Source organism: Panthera tigris, chromosome B3 (assembly GCF_018350195.1).
Source record: "Panthera tigris isolate Pti1 chromosome B3, P.tigris_Pti1_mat1.1, whole genome shotgun sequence".
NCBI lineage: Eukaryota > Metazoa > Chordata > Mammalia > Carnivora > Felidae > Panthera > Panthera tigris.
This window is the reverse complement of record NC_056665.1, coordinates 53216906-53236711: the sequence shown is the minus strand read 5'-3', so window position 1 is coordinate 53236711 and position 19806 is coordinate 53216906. Positions and strand designations below refer to the sequence as shown.

At 36.3% G+C, this 19806-nt stretch overlaps 1 protein-coding gene across 2 annotated transcripts in view; it reads right to left on the bottom strand.

Annotated features, from left to right (window-relative positions):
• Positions 1–8725: 8725 nt before the first annotated feature.
• Positions 8726–19806, bottom strand: part of SPPL2A (signal peptide peptidase like 2A) — a 51664-nt gene continuing 40583 nt past the window's right edge. For both annotated transcript variants that reach the window (XM_042988875.1, XM_042988876.1), the window contains 2 exons: positions 19389–19549; positions 8726–9026 (listed from right to left, as the gene is read on the bottom strand). In XM_042988875.1, coding sequence (XP_042844809.1) covers positions 8952–9026; positions 19389–19549 — 236 coding nt within the window. In that variant the 3' untranslated portion in view covers positions 8726–8951. The remainder of the gene's footprint in view (positions 9027–19388; positions 19550–19806) is intronic.

The following is a 19806-nucleotide window of genomic DNA, read 5'->3' as shown; positions in this document are numbered from 1 at the left end:
TTTCTCCTCTATGCTATTGATTTATTACAAGAATCAATTCAGTTGTCTTTTAGAATGTTGCATATTCTGTATATATAAGTTTGCTCCCTTGAGTGTCATTTAACTTGTTTCTTCATCCTCCATATTTCCCATAGTTAGAAGTTCATGCTCCAAATTTGATTAGATTCCAGGTTATTATTTTTGGCAAGAACACTTCACAGTGCTTTGTGCTTCATAGTGTATTGAAAGGCTTATAATGTCTGGTTGTCCCACTTTTAGTAACGTTGAGATTTATCTATGATTTCAGGTGCTGACAGCTTACACCTTCCTTTTATCTAATGGTTTCATACACTGATGATCATTGCCTAAACCAATTATTTCATTCAGGGTTGCAAAATGGTTATTTTCTAATCCTGTCATTCATGAAGAATCACAGATCTGCTCCCCTACTTCATGTAGCTGGGCAAGTGTCCCTCCCTGACTCTGGTAGAAAAGTGGAGTTTTGATCCTTGGAGAGAGTAAAACAGGAGGTCTCTGGCCTTGAGGATCCAGTCACAATTGAAGGCATGCATAGGTAACATACTGGAAATGGTATTTGAATGAATGTTTACATAACGAATGCTAAGACTGTCAACTCTTTCCCCAACCACACGACTCCAGGAGATTAGAAGAGATTGTTCTTCAGGAATCTGATCATCCCAAGAGAAATACTTAAAGATACTAACCTCAGGCTTTCCCAACAGCAAAGCCAGACAATGCTGGCTCATCCTACAATGTACCTTTCATTTAATAAGCCCCTCTTATGTGCTCAGAGTATCCAATGGGTTTTTAGTTTCTCTTAAACATGAGCAGAAAAACAAAGATTACCTTTCCTCTGAAGAAAACTTCTAATTTTTAACATACAGGATGGAGTTGGAAGAAAGCAATGGCTATACACAGATAACAGTTCCAAAAACAAGGAAGCAAACAAACAAAAAACCAAATAAACAAAAGCCCTATCCATTCATATTTTCAGAAATAAGAGAATATATGGCACCAATGAGACAGCAATTGGATGCTATAAAAAATAAAGTGTCAGAAAGCAAAAAAGAGCACTTGGAAATTAAAAACATGTTAGCAGAAATAAAAAATTCAAGAAAAGGTTAGAAGATAATGTTAAGGAAATCTTCCAGATAAGGGGCAAAAAGATAAGAGATGGAATATTGGAGAGGAAAGGTAAGACAAATAGATTAGTACGGAAGGTGCAACATCGAAATATCAGGGCTTCCAGAAAGAAAGAACAGAGAAAATGAAGGGGAGATAGTAAGAATGAAATTATTTTAAAATATTTTCCAAAATTGAAGGATAGAGGTTGCTAGACTGAAAGAGCTCATTGAGTGATCAGTATAATGGATAAAAATATACCCATACTGGGAATAAATATAAAAAAAAATACACACACACACATCATGTATGTTCTAAGAATACTTTGGAATTCACTTACACTACAAAGTGTCCATTATTTATCTGAAATTCAAATTTAAATGGGCATCCTGTACTGTATCTGGGAATCCTACATTGACCTTGTCATTACCAGTATTGGCAATTCTTCATAATTATAATTTGTAACAATCCACTCAGATCACCACTGCTCATCTATTCAACTTCTGATATTCCAAACCCAACAATCACTCAACAATATAGGGACAAAATGCATTTATCCTAACACTTTTTCACTGTCATTCATCACCCACTCAAATCTTCATGTCCTTCCTTACCCAGCTTAAATTTCAAAGGTAATAAGTTAAATTCACTCCTTCACATACATCCTATATTCCCTTCTTCCTCTTTAAACTTCTTGAATTTGCTTGGTTAAGTCACAAAGTGTGGTCCCTAGGCCAACAGTACCTATGTCACCTGGGAACTTGTTAGAAATGGGCATTTTTGGTTGGGTCCTACCTCAGACATGAATTTAAAACTCTGGGACCACAGCCAAGCAATCTGTGGCTCAACAAGGCTTCCAGTTGAGTCTGATACATGGGGTCTCACATTTTAGCATGTGAAAGATGACCTGTAAAGCGTGATAAAAAACCAGATTGCTGTACCCAATCCTCGGAGTTTCTCTTTCAGTATAGAGTGGAGACAAAAATCTCACATTTTTAACAAGTTTCAAATGATGCTGTTGCAGAACCAGGAACTGCACATTGAGGTCCTGCCCCTATAACAATCACTCTCTCACCTTTTAAAGATAACTTTTTCCTTTCTCTTCAAACTTTCAGGGCACCTGGGTGGCTCAGTGGGTTAAGTATCTGACTCTTGATTTCAGTTCAGGTCATGATCTCATGGTTTGTGGTGAGCCCAGGTGGCACTCCATGCTGAGAGTGAGGCGCCTACTTGGGATTTTCTTTCTCTCTCTCCCTCTCTGTCCCTCCCCAGCTCATGCTGTCTTGTGTGCATGCTCTCTCAAAATAAATAAATAAACTTAAAAACAAGCAAACTTCCTTCATCTCCTTCTGAAACTGACTCTCAGTTGATGATCCTGATCAGGACTTTGCTTGCAGAATATAAAAGCACTCAAAATAGAAATTCTCATGCTCCCACCAATCACAAATACCTCTCTACCTGCATCTGTATACATATACACCACCTAATCTCCAGTTTCTGGAGAGGAACCCCCCATGTTCCTATCTAATGCAAGCCCTTCCACTTGGGCAGTAGATCCTATCACCCCTGGCCTACTTGAGATAAATTGACTTCATTCTCTGACTTCTTTCCTACATCATCAAAATTTCCCTTTCTACTGGATCCCCATCAACATTCAAACATGCTGTTATTTCTGCCTCTGTCAAACCACCCTTCCCCAAATCCAAACTTCTTGACCCCATTTCTCTTCTTTCTTTTAGAATAAAATTCCAGAAGGGAATCATCTGTACTTGTTTTTTCCACATGTATCTTTCCATTCCAAACTGTGAGTCCTAAACTGAGACTTGAAGGGTCTACACTGATTGTGTGTGGAAGGTGGGACTGTGCACCAAAGTTTCCTACAAAGAGGAGGGCAGGAATGGAGAAGAAAACGATGGGAGATTAAGCTAGATAGGCACAGGGGCTACACTAGTCAAGCTCTAAAAATCACAGTAAGGAATCCAGACTGTTCTGAGACAAATTTGGTGCTGTTAAAGGTTTTTTTTAAAGCACTTGAGTTGCATGATCACATATCAATTTAGGAAAGAGCACTGGCTTATGATGTCGAAGAGTGATTGATAGCAAAATTAGCATTTGCAAGACCAGTTAAGAGTCTGTTCACAGTATAGACGGATTAAATTGAGTTCACGGCAGTGGCGATGGTGAATACGAGGATCGAGAGACATTTGGAAGACGGAATGGAGACGACTTGGCAATTGCATTGGTCTATTTTATTTGCACTGATCAGGGCTGGAGTGGATTTTGTATAGGAAATAATTGGTGAGGCTTTAATTGAAAAATGTTCCAAACACATAAATTTGTGGATGAAGCATTTTTCATTTGTAAAAAAAATTACTTGGTTTTCCATAGCTAGCAGGGCCTATTTATAGGTAAACATTACTTAGAATCTGATTGTTACCTTTCCCACTTAATTTAGAGAAAAAATCCTCTGATCCAAATTGAAGTTTTTAATAGAATGACATGTCAAACCATACACTTTCATCTGCAACTAAGACTCTTAAGAACTCTTAAGAGAGCTGGTGAGAAATCAGTGCCTTACTACGGTTTACAAAGATCTCTCTCCAGAATTCTGCTAAGTTTGGCTATTGCTGCCAGAGCAGTGTCTATTCTGAGAACTCACATGCAGGCAGTTGAAATTTCCAAAACTTTTTTGCTAAGATAGTTTGTTATCATTAATGTTGCCTAGAATTGGTCATTGTTTTCAATTGCTGGTATTAATGCTTTTCATGATACATTATTTTTACCTTTATTTTTTTTTAAGTTTATTTTGAGAGAGAGGGAGAGAGAGAGAGAGAGAGAGAGAGAGAGAGAGAGAGAGAGAGAGAATGAGCAGGGGAGGAGGAGCAGAGAGAAAATCCCAAGCAGGCTTCAACTCTTCAAGACCATGAGATCATGACCTGAGCTGAAATCAAGAGTTGGGACCTTAACTGACTGAGCCACCCAAGTGCCGCTGGAGTCTAGGTTTTATGCCACAAGAAATATTAAAGTTGAGAACTACTGATCTAGACTCTTAGGGTTACAGAAATGGAAATGATGTGAATATAAAATTTAGTCCTACTCCTATTTTCTAACAAAACAAAATGAACTTCAGGCTAATAAACGTAATTTTTAAAGAACATAAATTAATTTTATTTAAAGACAAAAACTTGAGAGTTGGTTATTTTTTACTCCCACTATACACATTAAACTGTTTATAAGGCTAACTACCTAAAGAAAATATGAATAATTTATTATTTAACCATATGTTAGTATGAATACCTATTAAGAGTCAATAGACTTTCGTGATTTGTATTTTGAATCTTAACAGAAGCATATCATAGAGAAAGCAAAAGGTGTTAAGAGTATACAGTGAAAAATAGATCTCCCTCTTAACCCCTGTGCCCTAGCCATCTTACTTGCCCTCTTCCTAGAGACAGCCACTCTTTCCAGTTTCTTATGCATCTTTCCAGACACACGGATATTTGGGCATATGGGATGAAACAAGGTTCCTCTGAGCAGGGCATGGAGAGGAATGGACTTCCTCAACATGTGGTCAAGACAAACACATTAGAGATCTATATCTGAGCCAACCACATCTGAGTTAAAAGAATAGTACGATGGCAGCGGGCATCTTAGTAATTTGTGACACAAATGCCATCAATGTTCATTTCAACAGATAGGATTCCTTGGTTAAAAAAAAAGTCTATAATGCATTTATTCAATAAATACTTATGAAGGGGTATTATGTATCAGTACAAATTTGCAATAAATGACACTTATGGAATCTAGATTTTATGGACAATTTGTCAGACTTAAATAACTATACAATTTCATAAGTGATGATTACCATTTATACTTTATGTGAACACGATCTGGTATACTTTTATTTCATTTTCAATTATTTTTCACCATTAAAAATAAAACAAATTTAAATTCTATTTTAAAATATAATTTATTGAACACCATAATGAATTCAATACATTATAAAATTGTTTTTCTTGTCAGTATTGGCACATAATGAAGTTTTAAAGCATTGCTAAATTAACACTTGAAAAAATTTTAAATTTTAAATCTGTTCCATAAAAAAAATAAAGACCAGTAGTGTTATAAAATTATTAATTTGCACCAACTTACATATCAAAGTGTTAAAAAAAGAATTCCACACTCAAACCATCATCTAAGAAGTAAAAATTCTATCATATGCATTTTTAAAAACGTTCTCATTTGAACAAAATACAAGAGAAGATATCAAATAGGCAAAAGCTTTACAATGATTTGTCCTACTGGGAAATTTTACAGGCTAAGCAGATAAACTTTAGATTAAAAAAAAAAAAATCCATACTCCAAAGGAATAGAAGTTGTTTACAGTATTTTTTATGTAATTTTCTAATCAAAGAAACATGACATTAAATATTCTACATTTGTTTCCTCTTTGTTGCCTCTTAATTGACAATGAGGACTATTCTAAAAATTTAGTTTAAAAATACTTTTTCCACCAATGAACATTTTCACAGATGCAAAGGCTGTCCTTAAGTAAGGGAACATTAAACAAGGAAATTTATATATATGGTCTTCACTATAATATGGCCTGTTTATTACTCTGTCAATCATTTTTACTCTGAAATTTTAGTAACCCAAACGATGAGTACTGCACAATTTCTTTCAAATTCCAAAAGGCTGAGTAATTGATTTAGGTCACTGGAATTTACAGAGTATCTTTCTTCCAGGAAGCAAAATGTACTTATATTCAGTATTTCGGTTTCATTTATATTACCCTCTCCATCCCCCTTTAAAATTGTCCTCTGAGATAAATAGAGCACTGAAAATAAAAAGTTTAAAACTGTAGAATAGGTTATTTGGCATCATCTTGAATAAATTCAACTTTTTTCCTTATTAATGGGAAAATATAAAACCTTTCAAACCAGTGCATTCTACTGGTCTGAAATGCAATTCCTGTGTTTTTGAAATCTCATTGGTGGAGATCAGCCTGAAATTCTAGAAATCAAGCCTAACTAAAATTAGTTCAAATGTCTTTAGTCAAAAAAACAAAACAACAACTGTTTGCTTATACCTATGGCAGAAATCAAAAGAGCAAAGAAAAACTAGAAAGTTCATTTGTATTTACTCTAAATTTACCATTTCACCAAAATCTCTACGGACATGAAACTAAAATCTATACATGCCAACAGCAGAATTCTCTTCCTTCAAAAGTAAATCACAGATTCTACAAAGGTATTGCTAATCTAAAAAAATCTACAAAAACACAATGTATTAGAACATCAAGGTCTTTCACCATTAACCTCACATTTATCTTTGCTGGTCTAAATTAAAGTAAAAATCACCTACCCTACAATTTGAGATATTACTTTGTTTGATACGCTACAAAATGTTCACAGGGAATTTCTAAAAAGTATTATTTTTTTTTCTTGCAATATATCTCACTGTTGTAAAGACATGTTCAGGAAAAAAACAACTCTCTTTCCCGACAAGTTATAGGTGGTGGGAAGATGAGAGAGGAAGAAAGGACACGCGTGGCCTTTTAAGGAGCAATTTTCATCTCTCATCCTTCCTTAATTTTGATTTCCAAAATAAAATATTTCCAGCTAGGTTGCTAGAGAGGGTCTTAGAATACAACATAAAGTTGACATCGAGAATGGAGAAACTTGGAGAATTTCACTCTGTTTCTTATTTTTATTAATCAATAGGATCTCAATAGCAAACTAGAACAAAGTTTTACTTCTTTGATAACTTACGGTTGGATAAAGTTGAATTTGTATCAAATAACTAAGATTTAAGATTTCTAGATGTAAAATGCTCTTCATAAAATGTGGTTGAGGCTTTAAAGTATCAGAAAGTTGGGATGAGTACAGATAATTTTACTAAAAAAGCTCTATTTTGGCAAACATCTTACTGATATTATAAATGAAAATATAGCTGGAGCTTTAAAATGGCACTTAATCTGTTCTATCAGAGTCTGCCAAATAAATTAGATTCTTTGGAAAAAATTCAAACTTGATATTATGGAGGCAAAATTAAGATTAACTCTTACTTGTCAGATACTTACCTGTCATATTGCCATAAACCAAAGACCCATGAGTATACTAAGTGGAAAGAGGGGCTCATTGTTAAGGGAGCTGCTCTACCTACAGTTTACTCAGCAAAAATTAAACAAAAGCAACTAATTGCCTCAAATGTTAAATTTACTTCAAACATAAATGCTTTAAAAAGCATTAGCTTTATCTTTTAATCAGAGAAATGGTCTAAAGATGAAAGATCAGACTTGTTCACAATCTTGTACATTACTTGCAGGGAAATGCAAAATCCTGTTGTTGCAGTCACTCATCATTTGGGAATTTTTTTTTAAATGTTTATTTATTTTTAAGAGAGAGAGACAGAGAGCACAAGTGGAGGAGGGGGAGAGAGAGAGGGAGACACAGAATCTGAAGCAGGCTCCAGGATCTGAGCAGTCAGCACAGAGCCAGACACGGGGCTTGAAACATGAAACGTGAGATCATGACTTGAGCTGAAGTTGGACGCTCAACTGACTGAGCCACCCAGGCACCCCTGGGAATTTCTCAAAGAAAATAAACGACAGTAGAAAGATACTTTGACTTCTGACTCCCAGGATAATGTTCAAGGCCACATTTGAGATTTGGCAAAGAATGAGAAAGATATTTTTCAAGTTGGAAGGTACCACCAGGTACCAGAGTGATTAATTGGTCTAAATTACTCATTTTGCAGATGAGAAAACTGAGATTACAAGGGTTTTAAGCTAAGACAATTTACTCAAATTCTTTTATTGTCATTAAATTGAGACTAACCCAGCCTCCTGTCTTTTGTCTCCAATTCTTCCCTCTGGAGCACACTTTGTATATTAGTAAGTCATCCTCCATCAAAATATTAAAAAATTAACAGTGCTTTCCTATGGGGAAAGGAGTGGGAATTAGGGGAAAAAAAGGTGGTGGATGAGGGGGTAAGAAGAGATGGTTAGGGATGTTACACTCACACAATGAGCCACATGTGTTAATATAAAAGTTGACTAAAAAATATTTTACAAAATGTCAAGCCTTAACACCAAAAGAACCAAATTCCAGAGGTAAGAAATACCATGGTGAAATTGAATGTTAGTGTAGAAATTTAAGCTACCTCTTCAAGAAAAACAGACCACTGAAAACTGAAGACTAGTTCTATATATTATGTTTCTTTATATCTGGAAAAATATTTTAATATAATACATAGGCAGACTAAAGTAATTCAGATTTTCAAGTTTAAAAAAAGACTGGGATTTTTAAAAAAAAACCTTATGCTACAAAAATACGCATTTATAGATATTCCCAAATCCTATTTTTCTAACCTCTGCAGTGAAAAGATCCAAAATTTCATCGCTGAACTGCCTTCTAGCATGATCTTAAGCAGTTATTTCTATAGAGCATAAAGTTAATGTAATTCTTTACAGTAAAATCTGTTCATAAACTCACCTTGACAGAAATACTTTTATCTATCATTAAGAGTTGAAAGAAACAGATTTTAGTAGAGGGGTGGGTCAAGACAGTTTTTTAGAAAAATATACTGTGTATAATAGATCTTGAAAATTACACAGACCATATGCTTTTATTTAATGTGAAGGCACAACTTTAACATAGTTAAAAGCAAATGTATTTCAACTATTTGATGTAATTGTCAGTACCAGATCTTTAAAAATATATATTTGCAAGCATATCATTGAAGCTTCTTTCAGACTGTCAATTCAAAAATCAATTTCAAAAGTCAAACTCTATTTGTAGAAAATCAATTGACAGGTCTACAAAATATTATTGTTGGACATTCTGTTCGCCAGCAGCCACAGGGCTTTCTTCATTTGTTGCATAGTCCAGGTGGCCCATCACCTAGGCACAAATAAAACAAGTTAGGAAATGCAAATTTTCAATTTGCCCTCAATATTCACTAATTTGGCAAAAGGATTCCCACTTTTTAAAAAGGACACAGAGTACTCCCTGGGACTGAGCACTCCTTTTGGAGCAATGTAGTGGCTCAACATCCATGCTCTAAGAATAAGATCAGGGTGACAGAGAAAGCCTCATCATTTGACTCGGAGCCAACCTGATGAACTCTTTCTTTAGATCTTCTACTATTTCCATTTCCCAATATGAATTACCCTTCATGGCAATGGGAACTCTACCACAAAAGGAAGATATTCCTGATGCTTAATCTAGGACACTATTCCAGGCAGTGTTCACTCCTAAAGGTAAAAAAACTAAAAATGACCCCACAAGTCACTTTGAGAATACCTGCTGGTTTGGGGACAGTGTAACTTGGTTGATGCCTTGAACTGACTGTAAGACAATTTAAGAATGATACTTGAGGGGTGCCTGGGTGGCTCACTTGGTTAAGCATCTGACTTCGGCTCCGGTCGTGATCTCACAGTTCATGAGTTTGAGCCCTGCACTGGGCTCTGTGCTAACAGCTCGAAGTCTGGAGCCTGCTTCAGATTCTGTGTCTGCCTCCCTCTCTGCCCCTCCCTCACTCGCACTCTGTGTGCCTCTCTCCCTCAAAAATAAATAAAACACTAAAAAAAAAGAATGGTACATGAAATTATGGAAACATTGTATGACAAACATTTCTACTAAAAACAAATATACTGAAGGTACTTAAAAGGTCAAATGAGTACCTGAAAATAAAATCAAGACTACATTTGCTATAGACTACTTTAGAGGAATTACCAGTTAAACTTTTCTCAAACGATCACTTCAGCTATGTTCCATATTCCTAAATAAATCTTTTCATATTTGGGAATGAAGGAAGAAGAAACTGCTTACATGTTTTCAGTTTCTTCTTCAGATAAACTTGCTTAAAAATAGAAAGTACCCACTGTCTTTGTGAAGATTGTCAAAGATTTTTAGATTAGTGATATATTTTCGGTATTGTGATGCACATTTTCCCTTCTTTATCAAGAATTAGAAGAAAGACCAGCAAGATAAATATTCCTATTTTTGTAAAAGGATTCTAAAAGCTTCAGTGTTTTTTGGAAAAGGAAGCAGAAGGTGGAGTCATTTCCAAACGGGGTCTCTGAACTTGCCAGACAAGAAGAACACAATATGAGCTGAAGCTTCTGCTGACAATTGTCTCAAGTAACAGAGACAGCTTATAAAACCCAAACCTGCCAGTACTCTACAAGTCATCTCAAGGCCAAAGCAGTTTTGAGGTCCTTTATTTGCCAAAGATATTCCCTACATTAAGATAGTTACATGTTCGTAGCACTTCGAGGGGGGGAAGGTCCAATCAAGAAAGGTTAACATATTTACCAAACATTTCACTAGATGAAACATAAGATGAAGTTGTTGAACTGTTGATTTTAGTCATAATTCAAATGAGGGACAGAAAGGAGAAGCATGTAAGATATATTTAGGCTCCTTTTCTTCTAGCAATTTAGAAGCTCTGAGGATAAGAGGTTGGAGCTGTGGGGAAAGAGAACTAAGTGGCCTCAGCAGAATGGGTGCTGGGGAAATCCTCTTTCTTCCCCAAGACCTGCTAACCCTGGCAATTGTACCCTAATGACAGCCTATACGTTACCACACACCTCTTCTTTCCTAAACCTCAGTTACCTCACTGGCACTATAATCTAATTCCTAACTACATAAGCAATGTATTAGATTAAAAGAAAAACTTTCAAAATCAACTTATTAAGAAGTAAACATCTGTACTCTTTATTTACTTTTCTTTACCGACTTTTCAATGAAAGCAAAGCAATACAGAAACATAAAGCATGACCTTGAAATAGGTTTGTATGTATGTATGTACGTATTTATTTATTTATTTTAATGTGACTTCTTTTTGAGAGAGACAGAGTGCAAGTAGGGGAGGAGCAGAGAGAGTGAGGGAAACACAGAATCCAAAGCAGGCTCCAGGCTCTGAGCTGTCAGCAAAGAGCCTGATATGGGGCTTGAACTTACAAACCGTGAGATCATGACCCAAGCCAAAGCCAGATGCTTAACTGACTGAGGTACCCAGGTCCCCCAGATAGGTTTTTATTTTTAAAAAACTTTGGGGGGGTGCACCTGGGTGGCTCAGTCGATTGGGCATCTGACTTCAGCTCAGGTCATGATCTTGCGGTTTGTGGGTTTAAGCCCTGCGTTAGGCTCTGTGCTGACAGCTCGGAGCCCGGAGCCTGCTTCAGATTCTGTCTCTGTCTCTCTGCCCCTCCCCTGTTCATGCTCACTCATGCTCTCTCTCAAATATAAAATAAAAAACAAAAAAAAATTTTTTTTTTAAATTTTTTATGTAGGCTTCACACACAGTGAGGAGTCCAGTGTGGGACCTGAACTCATGACCCTGAGATCAAGACCTGAGCTGAGATCAAGTTGGATGTCTAACCAACTGAACTACCCAGGCACCCCAAAATAGGTTTTTAAAAACATAACAAAAATTAATATAGATAATAAAATTAACTGGCAAAATTGGTATAGTTCTTCATAATATTTGTAAATAAGCAAGGTCGATTTGGAAAGCTGACCATTGGGTCAGCTTGCCTGGCATTTACTGATAGTTCTGCCTATCTATAAGTGAACCAGACTCCAGAAACACTCTAATAAAACTATCATTAAAGGGGGAGAGGTAACCGGAGAGTTGTTGATACTAAAGCAGTGTTGTTCTAAGTATCTCTGTATTCGGACTTGTCAGTTACAGCTTGTGACTTCTAAAAATAATTAGAAGCACTAGTGACATTTAACAGAGACAAACCCACTGTTTACTGGATATCAACAAACTGAACACTTACTTCCTATCCAGAGTCAAAGAGCCCATTGGAGATTGCTGCATAACTCTAACTCCACTGATTTAGAAACAAACAAAAAAATCCCCTAAAATGATGATTTCTTTTAGTTGTTCTTTATGCCAAAGTAATTATGCCACTGCTTGATTTTTCTCTCTAGAGAAAAAACACCTTTATTTATTCTACACTAATTAGAACTTAAGACTTTGAGTACAATCACATGGAATTGAATACTGTAACTCTTGAAGCATTCATGAGTTGAAGCATTAAAAAAAAAGCTGAAGTATTTTCTTGAAGCATTCAAGAAAAAAGTTCATAGTAAATAATAGTGTAAGTGGCTTTGAATTATAGGAAAATAATATACAATTAAGATCTCCAAATTAGTAATATTTTAGTGAAATCCTATAGAAATGTTACTTCTTTTGATCAGAGAAATTAATGGAAAGGGCTGAAAGACTCTAAGTAAAATACTAAAGTACTTCCATGAAGTCTCAGTTTTAGAAATAAATGGAGTATAATTTCCCCTTTGGAAAAAAGTATAAAAAGGCTAACCATGACATTTAAAAAATCTCCAGTGCACATATGTGGATCTTGAGAAACTTAACAGAAAAACATGGGGGAAGGGAAGGGGAAAAAAAGTTAGAGAGGGACAGAGAAAAACCATAAGAGACTCTTAAATACAGAGAACAAACAGGGTTGATGGGGGGTGGGTGAGAGGGGAAAGTGGGTGATGGGCACTGAAGGAGGGCACTTGGGGTGAGCACTGGGTGTTGTATGTAAGCCAATTTGACAGTAAATCATATATTAAAAAAAAAAAAAAACAAAACCCAGTGCAAAGGCCTGCTTTTTACCACCACTTTTTTTTTTTTTTTTTAATTTTTAAAAATGTTTATTCACTTCTGAGAGAGAGAGAGAGAGGGACAGAGACAGAGACAGCATGAGCAGGGGAGGGGCAGAGAGAGAGGGAGACAGAATCTGAAGCAGGCTCCAGGCTCTGAGCTGTCAGCACAGAACCCAACACAGGGCTTGAACTCACAAACCATGAGATCATGATCTGAGCTGAAGTCAGATGCTTAACCGACTGAGCCATCCAGGTGCCCTGATTTACCACCACTATTCTTGAACCCACTCTAGTATCAGGTATTGGAATGAACTAAATGATTAATAGCATAAACAAGTATGTCACCACCTTAGATTCTGGCTTTATTTTATATTACCCATTTTGTATTTGATTATGTCACAAAGTAGCAAAAACTGTTGGCACTTGCAAAAAGAAATGATTATATATAAAGACTGTAAAGATACTAGTCTAATTTAACGTTTAAAAGTGTCTCACTTTTAAACACAACAAACTTATAATAATTTTGGCAATTTTATGAGGGCTGCTAAAACACAAACTTACACACATACCCACAAAAGTGACTAAAGGTCAGTGGATTAAGGACTGAACATTACAGATGCTTTTCATGAAGAATTTCAATAACACTAATGGAGAATTTATAGTGTATAAAATACTGTTATCAGCAGTGTGGGTTCCTAATACCTATGAGATAATAACTCACTGAGGAAGGTATACATAAATATCTACACTGTGAAGCAAATATTAATAAGTATTTAAAACACAAAATCCACAAAAAATATGGGGAAAGGTGAATCTAATTTCAAGTGGAGAACTCTTGGGTATCTGCTTGGAGAAGGAAGATTTTGAGTTGGCAATACTATAAGAGATATTCTGGAAACCATCTGGCAATGCTATGAAAATAATGGAGGCAGAGGGAGAGAAGGGAAAAGGTTATGACACTGCTAGCCTGAGAGATGAACCAGGAACTACCTGAGGGTTGATTTCAGGGCTGACCCTCAGGTGTATCTTACACTGGGTCAATACCTTGTCTCCCTCTGTTTTACCAGACTTTTTGAGGTTCCAGGTTGTACTTTCAAAGCCTCTGCCTAGCCTTACCTGATCTCATCCACTTGCCTACCAAGCCCTGGGTAGGCATAGCCCTGGGCTAACCCACCACTATGGATTAGATTTTCCCACCTGCCTGTAGATCCAACCTCATTTCATGGATGAGGAGACAGTCATAAGAGATGACGTGACTTGGCAGAACTGATTCCAAGGCCTATAATATACTGTTTCCCACAAATGTCAACATTCAAGCTAAATTAATTTTGAGTTTAGCTACTTTTTTTTTTTTAAATAGGAAACTGCTGTATATATATACATATATATATATACACATATATATATGTATATATATTTAAAAATTTTTTTAAATGTTTATTTATTTTTGAGGGACAGAGAGAGGCAGCGCGCAAGTGGGGAAGGGGCAGAGAGAGAGGGAGACACAGAATCCAAAGCAGGCTCCAGGCTCTGAACTGTCAGCACAGAGCCCGAAGTGGGGCTCGAACCCACGAGCTGTGAGATCGTGACCTGAACCGAAGTCAGACGCTTAACCAACTGAGCCACGCAGGTGCCCCTGAACTGCTGTATATTTTAAAGTTTATTTATTTTGAGAGAGAGAGAGAGAGAGAGAGAGAGAGAGAGAGAGAGAGTGAGCGAGAGAGTGAGAGAGAGACAGCAGGAGGAGCAGACAGAGAGGGAGGGAAAAGAGAATCCCAAGCAGGTTCCATACTGTAAACGCAGAGTCCAATGTGGGGTTTGAACTCATGAACCATGAAATCACGACCTGAGCCAAACCAAGAGTCAGACACCTAACTGACTGAGCCACCCAGGTGCCCCTAATTTTAAGTTTAAAGGCTGGACAAAAGTAGTGAGACATTTTCTTTTTCACAATAATGGGGATAACTTTGTGAAGGCATTACATACTATAAGTTTCAAAAATGCTGGTTTTCTAAAAAAATAGATTCTCTCCTGGCAGCAGTCTGTAATATTCTGCAACTAACTTGCCTAAAATTTCAGCATGTGCCTTTTCTTCATATTTTAAAGTCTAGTGTACAGTGGGAAAATGACCACATTTAACAGATTTCTTTTTCCTCTGAGGCTTGTGATGGCTATCAAATCTTTTTGCAAACTGCGTTAAACGAACTAGATTTAACAAACACCTTAAGTTTTAATATTCAAACTGGGAAAACAGAAATCTAGTTAATGAACTGAAAAGTAACAGCCAAGCAACAAATAAACCAAAACAGAAAACCCAATTCCTATAAATAATAGCAGCAAATACAGTGTTTATGATATGCCAGGCCCTATTCTAGGCAATGTGCATATTTGACAACAACCAACCCTCTGAAATAGGATGATTATTATTCTTTTTTACACTGGAGGAAACTGAGGCACCAAGAAGCTAAGTAACTTGTCTTAGGCCATGTAGCTAATAATGAACAAAATCAGAGTTCAAACTTCGGTAATCTGGTACCAGACTCCACACTTTTATTACTAGGTGCTATTTTATATTCTGAATATCTTTACTTAATAGAATGATGACATCACACTCCAAAAGTGAGAAGTGTATAACCAAAGTTGTCTTACTCTGTTTTCTCTTAATCTTTTTTCTTTAAAAAAAATCTTTTTTTAAGTTTATTTTTAAGAGAGAGAGAGAGAGAGAGAGAGAGAGAGAGAGAGACAGAAAGTGTGAGGAGGTCAGGGGCAGAGACAGAGGGGGACAGAGGATCTGAAGCAGGCTCTGTGCTGACAGCAGAGAGCCCGATGTGGGCTCGAACTCACAAACTGTAAGATCATGACCTGAGCCGAAGGCAGATGCTTAACCAACTGAGCCATCCAGGCACCCTTTTTTCTTTTTTAATATAGTTAAACAGTAAAACAAAGTTAACAAGCTGCCTCCCTGTCCACCCCTCTCCACCCCTGCAATTTGTTTTACCTTTTTGGGTATGTTAAAGTGAATTTTCCTACAACCAATTGTCTTATTTAGCTTCTATGTTATATGATTAAGGCCCTGGAGTCTGCCCTGCTGGGGTTATTTACTACTGCTTTGTGTCAGCTCTAGTGGTCTTCCCCTTTATAGGTAGTTACTGTGAAGCAGAATTCTAATTTTTTTCAAGATCACTATTTTTAAGAATGAGAATGAAACTTGAATGGTCTAAGGCAGACGAGTTGTTCATAGGGAATATAAATGCATCCCTTGGTTGAATTCCTTCCTTACCTATCATCCTCTTTCCCCTCAATAAACATCATAGAGAGAAAGGAGGAAAGGTAATAAACCAGAGAGAAAGTGAGCTGTATTTTCAAAGAAACACAATGTTATTACATTTACGTATATGACATCTTTAAAATTCAAGTATTTATAGTGTGAGTTGGCATAAAAAGATCTCCACACAAAATGTTCAAAGTAGTTGGCCCTAAAGGAAGGGTGGGGCAGGTGGAATAGTTAGAAAAGGACGTTCTATGTTTACTTTAGACACTTCTGTATTACTTGTTTAAAGAATGTAAACATGCATTACTTTGTAATTAAAACACACACACACAAAAAGAAAGTAAAAACAGGATTAGGGTGTATGTAAAAATTTTAGTTCATTAATTTCCACTAATAATATTAACCTATTAATCATTAAAATAGAACAAGGATAATCAGAAATCCTTCAATGAACATTTTTTCACATCAACTTTGTCCAAATGTTTAATCACTTTCTGGACAATCCCTTGAAGAGAAATTACTGGGTCAAAGGAAATGGTAAAATACAGTACATGTGTTTGAGAGTATTACATAGCCATTAAAATGATTTTTTTAATAAGGAATTTAAAAATGAAATAACACGCAGTGAAAAAAACAAAACAGAGAACTCTTTGGAGTATGGTATCATCTACCCACATATGCATTTATCCAAGAAGGCACACGAGGGAACTCACATAAATCTTAAGAGCGCCCACCCTCAAGGTGGTGGAATTATAGGTGGACTTCCTTTTCTTGTGTTTTTCTATATTTTCAAAATTTTCTGTAATAAGCACACATTTTTAAAATAAAATGCTCTAAAAGCTGTATTAAAGGGGAAGGAAAATTTTATAAGTAAAAATGCTGGTGATGAAAATAACAAGACACATACTTCATTCTGTAAGACAGTTATATGTGTTCTCATTAACAGTTCCGAATTTAAATTCTAACCTAAAAATTTAATGTCAACCCTAATCGAAATCTCCTTATGTTGCTCATCTTCTCTGTCCTGCTCTACCTCATAACCAGTGAATCAGATAGAAACTTCTTGCTCACAGTTCTGTCCCGAGCTGCTGCTTCTCCCTCTGTGTTCTCACTCGGTGCTTCCAAATTTCTGTCTCTAGCTAGGTCTGTTTCCTGCACATCAGGAGACATTCATTCATTTGCCTATTATTTCTCTCTTCTTGTTGGTCCTATAGGTGCTCTGAAATGTCCAATATTGAATTCATCACCATTTTCCTCAAACCTGTTGCCCTTCTTTATCTCTGTGAATGGTATCACATCTACCTACTCAGTTACCTAAGGCAGAAATCCCGATTCCATTTCCTTCTCTTCTCCCTATACAGACACTATCACTGTATTCCATTAATTATGACTCTAAATTTCTCTGGACTTCGTCCTCTTCTTTTGATCTCACTACTGTATTGATTCTGGCTACTATTGCCCCTGATTATAATAGCTGCTTTAAGTTTTGCTCCCTTCTTCAATCCATTTTGTAGATTTCTTAAAACCCTTAAATGGTCTATGTTCTCAAGATAAGAGTTCAAAGACCTCTTTGAAGGTCTTTGGCTTATAAGACCTTATGGGCTGTCACCCCTGTTTCCTTCTCCAGTTTTCATTTCCTACTGTTACTCAACATTATAGTCATCCTAAATTTCACTCAGTTTCTAGAATGTGCCATGCTCTCTTCCCTCTGAGCCTTTCAAGACATGGTTCCTTCCACATGGAACACATGGCTCAGGCTTCAAGTTTCAACACATAAATTTAACATTCTTTAAGCCTTCTCTAAATCACCTTTGATTCTGTCACAAAACCACAAGCACTGGGTATCCCATTGCTAGCTTTCATGGCACCCTATATAACGAATAAATACATTTATCATACTTTGTTAGTGACTATCTGCATCCTCCATAAGCATCTCACTTTCAAGAGGCCATGAGAGTAACACTGTTTCGAACTTGTTCATCTTTTATCACCAGCACCTAAAATAGTACCTGGCTCACAGAACTGCTCAATTAACATTTGCTATATGAAAATAAAACTATTCTAAGAAAATGGTTATGAAGAGCACTTTCTGGGATGTGGCTTTCAAAGGCTAGAAGTAGAGTGTATGTTGTAGGACATACTTTAATTTTTAAAAATCTATAAAAATAAAAAATTGTGTGGGTGCCTTCTTCATGTAAAAGTTACATGCTATTTTACTGGCTTAGTCAAGGGCCTTGTAGCCATAATTCCATGCGCATAAACATAAGTTGAGACAAAAGCATTGTGAGGTAGGCAGGGGAAGTATTATTATTTTAACCAAATTTCAAAGGAATTACAAGATTTACCCAAAAGAATTCTAGACCACTGCTTCTTCAAATTATAGTAGTCTAACTTAATGAGTTAATCACCTCTTGTTAAATAAAGATGATACCGTAGACCAACTGCAAGATGGATATGAACTTTGAACTGTTTACCTACTAACAGAATTGCAGCCACCCACCCAAAGTATCTCTATTTTTGTTCATGTGACCACTAACACACATGTATGAGGGTGGATGGAGGATGGTAGTTTGTTGTAATAGGCAAAGCAGAGCTTACTGCCTCATGAAAAAAATCAATGTGATGACCCTGACCTTAGTAAGCTAGAGTTTCCCAATCCCCTTTAATTTCAATGGAAACAAATTTTACTGGAATATCAAGAACATTTAGAAAAAGGAGAAAGGGGCTTAACTGTAATGAAGAAAAAATGCAAACATAACAGGTTCTGATACCATGATTTCCTCTGCTCCAGGAATTTTACAGAAAGGTCTGTCTTGATCCATTAATCTGAAATGGGTACCCTATTGAATTTAGTTAGACCCTTTTAGGTACTAAAGAGAGTAGAATTTTTATCTGCAAAACCTTAGGACTCTACCTATATAAATAAATAGCTAATATCAGACTCAAAAATTCCGTACTTATAGTTTTATTTTTCATGAAGCCTACTTTCCTGTGCGGATTTGAAAACTTATGTTGAAATGCTGTTGTGGTTTTCCCTGATGCCCTCCCACTGCTTCTTGGTAGTCTCACCTGGAGTCACCAGGATTTTGGCATCAGATGAGATGAAAACTGATGGTGCAGCAGGTGGACAGTAAGGGAGTAATGGTGGAAAAAACTTGGGACATCCTGACAGATCCAAGGTAACTTCTGGGCACATAAAAGCTATATATATATATAGATAGATAGATAGATAGATAGATAGATAGATAGATAGATAGATATAGATATAGATATAGATATAGATATAGATATAGGCAGTTCCCAGCCAAAGTTAGTCACTGAATTACGTCCTAAGATAACTTGGTAACCAAGATAGAAGCAGCACATACCTGATAGCCGTTACCTTTCCAGAACTTTTTCATTTCCTTACGTCTCCAAGCAACAACTGAGGCAGTAATAAGTGTGCAAGGAACTAAATAGAGGAGAGCAGGTTGCCCCTTTTTCATCAGCACCAGAACCACAAATGTAAGTATCATGCCAACAGAATAGGCTATAAGAAGAATACCAATTATCAGTCATTTCTACATGCTACCAAAGGCAGATTTTGACTCCCTCACTGAAGTGGTGGTTTTCAAATATTTCTAAGGATATTTTTGCCCTATGACTTTTTTCCTAATTTCATCATTTTCCTAGACAGCAATTAGGAGAGACATTCTACAGAGCTTTTGAAAATTTGGAAACTAGTTAGTATTTCAATTATAATTACCCTAATCATCAATCATTGATAAAGACAGTAATTCAAGAGTC